This window comes from Teleopsis dalmanni, unplaced genomic scaffold (genome assembly GCF_002237135.1).
Source record: "Teleopsis dalmanni isolate 2A unplaced genomic scaffold, ASM223713v2 unscaffolded_contig_1777, whole genome shotgun sequence".
NCBI lineage: Eukaryota > Metazoa > Arthropoda > Insecta > Diptera > Diopsidae > Teleopsis > Teleopsis dalmanni.
The window spans coordinates 1-8410 of NW_024033159.1; the positions used below are offsets into that span (position 1 = coordinate 1).

An 8410-nucleotide genomic window follows, 5' to 3' on the forward strand; every position below is an offset into this window, starting at 1 on the left:
AAATACAGTTAATCAAATAAGAATAGCCTACTATTCAATTATGATTATACATTTCCAACATTCTCTTGGACCTAATTTTTGAAACCACTAAAGTAATGTTTAACATGACATTGAATTTTGTTTATTCTAGATTAAAACGAACAGGTTGTCTTCTCCTTCTAACCGACCGTCTTAATTGAACTGGCAACTGATCAGTGTGTGTGGACCCATATCTGTCGTCGGACTCCGCTTTGTCGTCTTTCTCTCTTTGATTTTGTTTCAAGTCAGATCCAGTAGTGATTATTGTTTCATCGGTCCCCATTTTGTCGTCTTTCTCTGTTTGACTATGTTCCGGGTCGGATCCAGTAGTAATTGTTGTTTCCTCAACCGGTGGTGTCCGAATACCGAAATCTAAATCAATATCAATATTATCTGCCCTAAGCTGATTTGAATGCGATGACGATACATTTCGACGTATTTGATTTTGATGTCGTTTTATGTTACCATTTTCAGTTTGAATAAAATACATTTTATTTCCCAGCAATTTCTGTATCACGCCTCTGATCCATTTATGCGATCCCGAATAATTACGAGCTAACACTTTCTCTCCATCTCCGAATTTACTTCTATTTTGAGTTTTCATAGTCTCCATAACTTTCGGGAACAACGCCGATAAAATGGTTCTTGGTTGCCGCCCATGTAACAACTCTGCTGGCGATTTATCAGTTGCTAAGTTTGGAGTAGTTCTATACGTTGTAAGATATTTATACAACGCTTTGTCAATATGTTGTTCCTCTTTCATAATTTTTGTTACTGCTTCCTTAAAAGTTCTCACATGTCTTTCCGCTAACCCATTCGAAGCCGGATGAAAAGGAGCAGACGTGAGGTGCTGAATTGTGTTCATTTCACAAAACTTTTGAAATTCATTGGACGTGAATTGTGTTCCGTTGTCTGTCACGATAGTGCACGGAAGACCTTCGATAAAAAAAATTTTTTGTAGAGCTCCAACTGTTGTTACAGCTGTTATTGTTGATAGTTCCACAATATATGGAAATTTAGAATATGCATCCACAACTATGAGCCACATACGTTTAAAGAATGGACCCGCGAAATCCAAATGAACTCTTTCCCACGGCCTACTAGGTTCTGGCCATGCAGAAAATTCTCGCTTTGGTTGACTTGCACCTTGTTGACAAGATGAACAATCATCATGAATACGTTCTATGGCTTTATCAATAAGAGGAAACCACACATATCGTCTTGCCATCTGTTTCATACGACCTTTACCCCAATGACCCTCGTGTAACAAATTTAATACTTGAGATTGCAGTGCTTTCGGTAGCACCACTCTAGTATATTCAGCCTGAAGAAGTAACACTCCATTCTGAAATGATAAGCAAAATCTGCGATTAAAGTACGGTTTGATACTACCTTCAGATTTCGGCAATTGTTCAGGCCAGCCATCTTGTACATATCTGCTGACACGTTGAAGAGTGTTGTCATTAGCAGTCATATCCTTTACTAATGTTGCATTTACTGGAAGATAATCCACAGCATTTTGATAAACAGTATCGACATCATCTAACATCACAACTTCCTTTCTATCAAATTGTATGTCATCCCCACACGGCAATCTGGAAAGAGCATCAGCGTTAGCATTCTGAGATGAACTTTTGAACCGTATAATGTATTCATATGCTTGAAGTACAATAGCCCAACGCTGTAAACGATGCAACGCCATCACTGGCAACTTTCTATTCTGATTAAACAGTGTTGTCAACGCTTGATGATCAGTTATTAATTCAAAACGTCTTCCATAAAGATATTGATGAAACTTGGTCACTCCATAAATTATTGCTAATTCCTCTTTTTCGATTTGAGAATAGCGTTCTTGGCTGCTGTTTAATTTTTTTGAAGCATACGCGATTGGCTTCTCTGAACCATCAGCATAACGATGTGAAATTACTGCGCCGATTCCATACTTAGATGCATCTACTGCTAACACTATAGGCTTCTTATCATCATAATGAACGAGTTCCGTAGCTTTGATCATAGCATTCTTCAATGCTTGAAAAGCATCTTCATGATATGCTGTCCATTTAAACACAGCATTCTTTTTCCTTAGTTCATTTAAAGGAGCAGCTAATATGGAAAACTGTTTAATAAATTTGTTATAATAATTAACTTTTCCAATGAAAGCTTCAACTTCTTGAATATTACGAGGACGCGGCATTAATTTGATTGCCTCTACACGTTTTCCTGTGGGCATTAATCCATTCACATTGATTACGTGTCCAACATAATCTACCTGCTCTTGCGCAAAACTACATTTTTCGCTTTTACATGTCAAGCCGTATTCTTCCAAACGTTGAAAAATTTTGAAAATATTATTCAAATGTTCTTTATTATTTCGACCTGTTACGATTATATCATCTAAATAAACTGCACAGTTCGGTATTCCAGCGGTTACTTCTTCCATAAGACGTTGAAATATGCCAGGAGCACTGGCAATACCGAATGGCAATCGTTGAAACTGGAACAAACCAAATGGCGTATTAATGACTAGAAATTCTTTTGTTGCGTCAGACAATTCTACTTGCAAGTACGCTTCACTAAGATCAATTTTTGTGAAAAATTGTCCTCCTTGAAGTTTATAAAAAAATTCCTCAACTCTAGGAATTGGATACCTGTCAATCTCAATTTGCGAGTTCACACCAATTCTGAAATCTGCACAAATACGTAATTTTCCATTTGGCTTTGACACTACAACTATAGGAGCGGCCCAGACGCTGCTTCTGATAGCTTTCAAAACTCCAATATTTACCAACCGATCAATTTCGATGCGAACGTCTTCTCTTTTCGCAAACGGCAGGTTGTATGGTTTAAAGAATTTAGGCTTAGCATCTGACTTCAATCTGATTTCAGCTTTGAACAACGTACAACGCCCCAATTTCGAAGAAAAAATGTTAGCATGTTGACATCTGAGTTCATGTAGAGATGCGGTTAAACTTTGTTGACTGTCACAAGGATTATTTGCATAACATTCAATAACAGGTAACTGCAGTTTGAAATTTAATACTGTAAACAAATCCAATCCCAGTATGTTAGTAACATATTCATCGTTAACTACAAGTATCTCAAGGCTTCGAGTAATTTTTCCATACTTGACATTTACTCTGAGAGAACCCTTAAGAAAAATAACAGCTCCTCCATACGCTCTCAGAACTTTATTCGTAGGCCCACAACTAGGTCTACCCAGTTGTTTATATGCCGCCAAACCAATTAAGGAACATGTTGCACCAGTATCTACTTGAAATGTTAAAATTTCGTTATTTATATTGAGGTCAACGAAAATTTTAGATGAACTAAGTTGCGAATCAACTGATTTAACTTCCGTTGTTTCATTCGCATTAATTGACTCAAATGAAACATCACTCATAAAATATACATCTCTTGCTCTATTTTGTTCCTGTCTTCGAACCTTAAAATTAGAATTCTGCTGAATACCTGTCACTGCTGATTGACAAACTGCAGCAATATGACCTTGCTTTGTACATAACCGACACTTTGTTTTGTTCTTGTAATGATAACATTGATTTCTTTGATGTGCTTTCCCACAAGCTGGACACGATTGTCCTCCCTTCACTGAATTTCGGGACTTAATATTACTTCGATTCTGTTTAACTTTCTTACTTGAACTGTGATTAACTTCATTAACTGTTTGACTGATATCTTCACCTCTAATTTCGTTACAAGTTTTAACCGTTGCTTCATATATTGCTGCTATCTGCAGTACTTCCTCTAGCGATAGGTTTGTTTTCTGCAACGCGGCACTACGGACTTTATCGTGTGGTGTGTGTATCACAACCATATCTCGTATACAATTATCTATAAACGATTGCTGGCAAGTTTCACTAGTACATAGGAACATGCACTCTTTAGCCGCACCACGCAGTTCTGCCACCCACTCAGCATATGATTGATTTGCTTTCATTCGTATTAAATGAAATTTAAAACGTGCTGCTAATATATGCTGTTTTTCCGCAAAATGATTATCCAATTTTGCTAGTAGTTCACCAAAAGACTTATTCTCTATATTATTGTCACATAACTTTTGAATAAGTTCAAAGGTCTCTGTATCTATCCACGAAAGGAAACATGCGCGTTTTAATACATCGTCTTTCACTTGATGTGCCACAAAATGTTGATGCATCTGCTGAATATATATCGACCACTTTTCAACATTTTTCTCAAACCGTCGAAAGGTTGGAGTTGAATTAGCGGATTTTTTCCCGTTAATCACGCTTCTCAATACTTCTTCATTTTTGTTTAATATTTTCTCAAAAAATTCTTGATTTGCTAATGAGAACTCTCTTAGAACTGTCGCGAGTGCCTGAGCATCCATTTCCTCGTCGCCAACTGTTAATTTGTGTTTTTACAATTTAACTTTATTCTTATCGGAAGTCAAAAGTTAATCTATTTCTATATTTTTACAAAATGTTAAATACAGTTAATCAAATAAGAATAGCCTACTATTCAATTATGATTATACATTTCCAACAAGCTTCTATTTTATAGTTAAATTTTTATAGTTCACAAAAAAGGTTAATAGTAACTTCCCCAAGCACAAAAGAGCTACATAGCAGCAACAATACAAGGTCTCAAGTGTGTATGTTTACACAATCAACATAGGCATACAACATTGTTGTTGTAGTCCGCGGGGATCTGCTTATAAAAGCGCTTGGGGAATGGTAAAAAGCACTTGGTCGTGGAAATTAACGGGTGACTGCAGGACGTAGACACGATCTGTCTTAAAAATTGAACAACCACTTGTTTATTTTAGTGCCATGGTACTTAACCAATCAGATTTGTGGGCTTGGTACTTAGAAACACCAAACATGAACCGTTGATATCTACTTCCTAGGCTTAGAAGTCATTTTTACCGAAAGCTTTTTGTAAAAATTTATATGAGAACAAGTGCTAACATTACCACTATTTTTTGTTGTGGTGATCTATCTGATGGAACCTGTAGAAAAATGTATACCCCACAAGATGAACTAGTGAAATAGATAGCAGAAAAAAAGAAGTTTATGTGGAATAGAGAAAGGTTGGGGATATAGGTGGATGCTAATTAAAACTAACCGGAGTTAATAGTGAAAGAACTTAACTACTTTAATGAAACGGAATAATAACAACTTTATTGGAACGGAGCAATAAATTAATAGGACTTAAATTTGCATATTAGCTGGAACATAAGAACAGATTGGCGATGTAATGAAACGTAGATCTGCAATTGATGCCAAGTAATTCTTTAGTAAATGGCTATAATCTGACATCAATAAGACTAGGATAATTCTTGCTGCACGAGGAGAATATATTCCATCTCTAAATCATTTCATTGTAATGTTGAAGCTTTACGTCGTAATGCAAATACATTGACTATATGACTAGATAAAATCTTTAATTTAAGATCTAATTTATAAACGATGTAAACGATGTATAAACGATGATATTGTAAATTATTCAGATTTTAAGATAACTTCAGTATCCTCAAGGTACCGAAACTGTACTGATGCGACTAATACTAAATAATTAATAATGGCTTTTTCAACGCTGCCATAATAAAGATTTTTTTATTTTAACAACATTTACCAATATTAATTATAATTAAGATTGGTAAACATTTCTAAAAAAATTTTATGATTTATACAATCTTCATTTTTTTTTTAGGGAGAAGTAATTACATTCCTTGATGCTCATTGCGAATGTACCGAAGGATGGCTTGAACCTCTACTTGCACGGATTGTACAAAACCGTCGCACTGTTGTATGCCCAATAATTGATGTGATTTCTGATGAGACCTTTGAATATATAACTGCGTCAGATTCTACGTGGGGCGGTTTTAATTGGAAACTTAATTTTAGATGGCAAGTATTAATAAAAATGAATTGTTTTTTTCGGTTTAAATGCCATAGATAAAAGTATAAGGTGAGCATATGTCCCATTTTAAAACGGACTGTCACTTTTTAAAACTTACTGCTCCGAAACAAAAAACAGAATCTTCCCTTTTTCAGAAATAATATTTGAAATTTATAATTGATTAATCGAGTCGACTCGTTTCTGATTTTAATGGAAAATTTGGTCAATAACCCAAATAAAAAAAAAAAAACGAATGAAGGTTCTGAATTATAATTGTCACATTATATGCACGTATATATTAAAACGAAAGTTGACATTGTTGACATTCATGTATATGTAATACTTTAAACGAGTAAAATATGCTGCATACAAAATTATAATAAAAACTTGGTTGCGGAAGTATCAAGATATAATCCTGGAATCAGCCACTTATCAGTACTGGTGTCGAAGTTCAACCCTCGACTAACTGCCATTTCATTTAGCACAAATTATTTATGTGTATAGTTTTTGGTTTTTTTTATGGTTTATTAAACTTAACTATGTTCTAGGTACCGTGTTCCTCAGCGCGAAATGGAGCGCCGTAACAATGACCGTACAGCGCCTTTACGTACACCCACCATGGCTGGCGGTTTATTTTCCATTGATAAAGATTATTTCTATGAAATTGGTTCATATGATGAGGGTATGGACATATGGGGTGGTGAAAACTTAGAAATGTCATTTAGGGTAAGCATACATTTTGCCAAAATATTTAGACTACTTAATAAATATATTTTTTAATAATTGAACATTTAAGGCAGAAGTGATAACTTTTATGTATTATTGATCTTATAATGTTACTGAGATAAGTTTACTATAACTAATATAGCAACTTCTTATACCAGCATCGCCGCGGTCCTTATAATAAGTGTCTTATTTTGTATATACCATATTTTGTAATAATTTTTGAGAAAATCTAGTGTACATTTAATCGAAACACAAAATTAATTTTAATTAATATTTAGTTTTATTTGATAATTATTTGTATTTTTAAAATCCGAAATTCAAAAAACTATTTAAACAAAATATTACATACACAAAATTTATAGATTTGGCAATGTGGAGGAATATTAGAAATAATACCCTGTTCCCATGTGGGTCACGTTTTCCGTGATAAGTCACCCTACACATTCCCCGGCGGTGTTGCCAATATTGTGCTACACAATGCGGCGCGTGTTGCCGAGGTGTGGTTGGATGAGTGGCGCGATTTTTATTATGCAATGAGCTCAGGTTCGCAAAATCAAAAAAAAAATTATTAAAAAAATTAAATTGTAATATTAAAATTTTAACTTTTTACTTATCACCACTGACAATAATGCTAACCCTTCACTAACAAGCTAGAGAAAAGTATTACAAAGTACTATAACAAATACAAAAACAAAAACATTACAACAAACACTATTACTCTTTTTAAAATTAATATTCATATAAACAAATTAGTTTTGTTTTGAAAATCATTTTTTATCTGATTTTTTATTTACTGCAAATAATAATCCGTAAATAATAAAAGTAAGCGAAGATCAAGAAATAGTTTAAAAATAAAAATTCAATATTATTTTAGATTCATTTCCTCCTCGAGTCTAATTGAAATCTATTTTTAAGCTATTTTACCAATTTTTTCGTCTAATTTGAAATTGAAATTTTTAAAAATTCATATATAATGCAAAACGCACTTTTAAAAATTTTTTACCAACAGATATAATTTTTTGTTTAGCTGCCGTTGAATTTTGTGCTCATTTTTCTATCTCAACACTTTTGATGTAAATTTATTGGATTCATTTTTGTATTTTTTTAATAAAATTAAGAATTTCTTTGTTGAAAGTTGGAATTAAACTAACACATACACATACAAACACGCTCAATATCACATATGGCTAAATAAAATTATGAATTTCTTACAACGCAGGACTTTACGCCAATTTGTTAAGCTAACATTGTTTTTATTGAGTAAAGTTTGAGTAAAATTTAATCATATTTTATCTTATAATATTGATTTGTATGGATTGGTTAATATATTTTGTACTTAAGCTAAAAATTACTCTTTTGCTAATTTGGAACCTAACAAATTATTTAAATTTTATTGTAATTAAATTAAAGTGACTAATTTTTAAATAACTGCCATCACAGCTCTCGTATAATTAGAATTTGTTTTTGTAAGGCTCGCGCTAATTCTGTGTAAGGATATTTGGTTTATTAGGTTAGCATGCAAGGGTCTCTCTTTATGGGTCTTTAAAATAACACGGACTATAAAAAATGCCAATAATTAAAGTAACTGAAGTACTAAATAACATTTTAAAGTTCACAACATCATATAAGCAAATTTGTTGTTACCAATTTTTACATATCAGAATTGGTTTTTATATTTTTTGAATATAAATGTAAATATAAATATAATTATAACTATAAATATAAATATAAATATAAATATAAATATAAATATAAATATAAATATAAATATAAATATAAATATAAA

The 8410-nt window shown here is 32.9% G+C and overlaps 2 protein-coding genes across 2 annotated transcripts; one reads left to right on the top strand and one right to left on the bottom strand.

Moving 5' to 3' along the window:
• Positions 1 to 167: 167 nt before the first annotated feature.
• Positions 168 to 4384, bottom strand: LOC119664329 (uncharacterized protein K02A2.6-like; the record flags this gene model as incomplete). The annotated part of the gene is made up of 2 exons (XM_038073839.1): positions 2667 to 4384; positions 168 to 2591 (listed from the first exon to the last, which is right to left on the bottom strand). Coding segments are annotated over exons 1-2 (4142 nt in total), but the record flags the coding sequence as incomplete, so codon positions are not given.
• Positions 4385 to 4476: 92 nt separating this feature from the next.
• LOC119664330 (polypeptide N-acetylgalactosaminyltransferase 5-like) lies at positions 4477 to 7196 on the top strand. Its single transcript, XM_038073840.1, has 4 exons — positions 4477 to 4488; positions 5710 to 5906; positions 6447 to 6624; positions 6987 to 7196. Exons 1-4 carry the CDS (start codon positions 4477 to 4479, stop codon positions 7194 to 7196), a joined length of 597 nt encoding a protein of 198 aa, XP_037929768.1.
• Positions 7197 to 8410: the final 1214 nt, after the last annotated feature.

Excerpts from the sequence above, each read along its gene's own strand:
- LOC119664330 (XM_038073840.1), top strand. Across the intron at positions 5,907-6,446 it reads TGGAAACTTAATTTTAGATG|GTACCGTGTTCCTCAGCGCG; the intron begins GCAAGTATTAAT and ends ACTATGTTCTAG. Across the intron at positions 6,625-6,986 it reads ACTTAGAAATGTCATTTAGG|ATTTGGCAATGTGGAGGAAT; the intron begins GTAAGCATACAT and ends CAAAATTTATAG.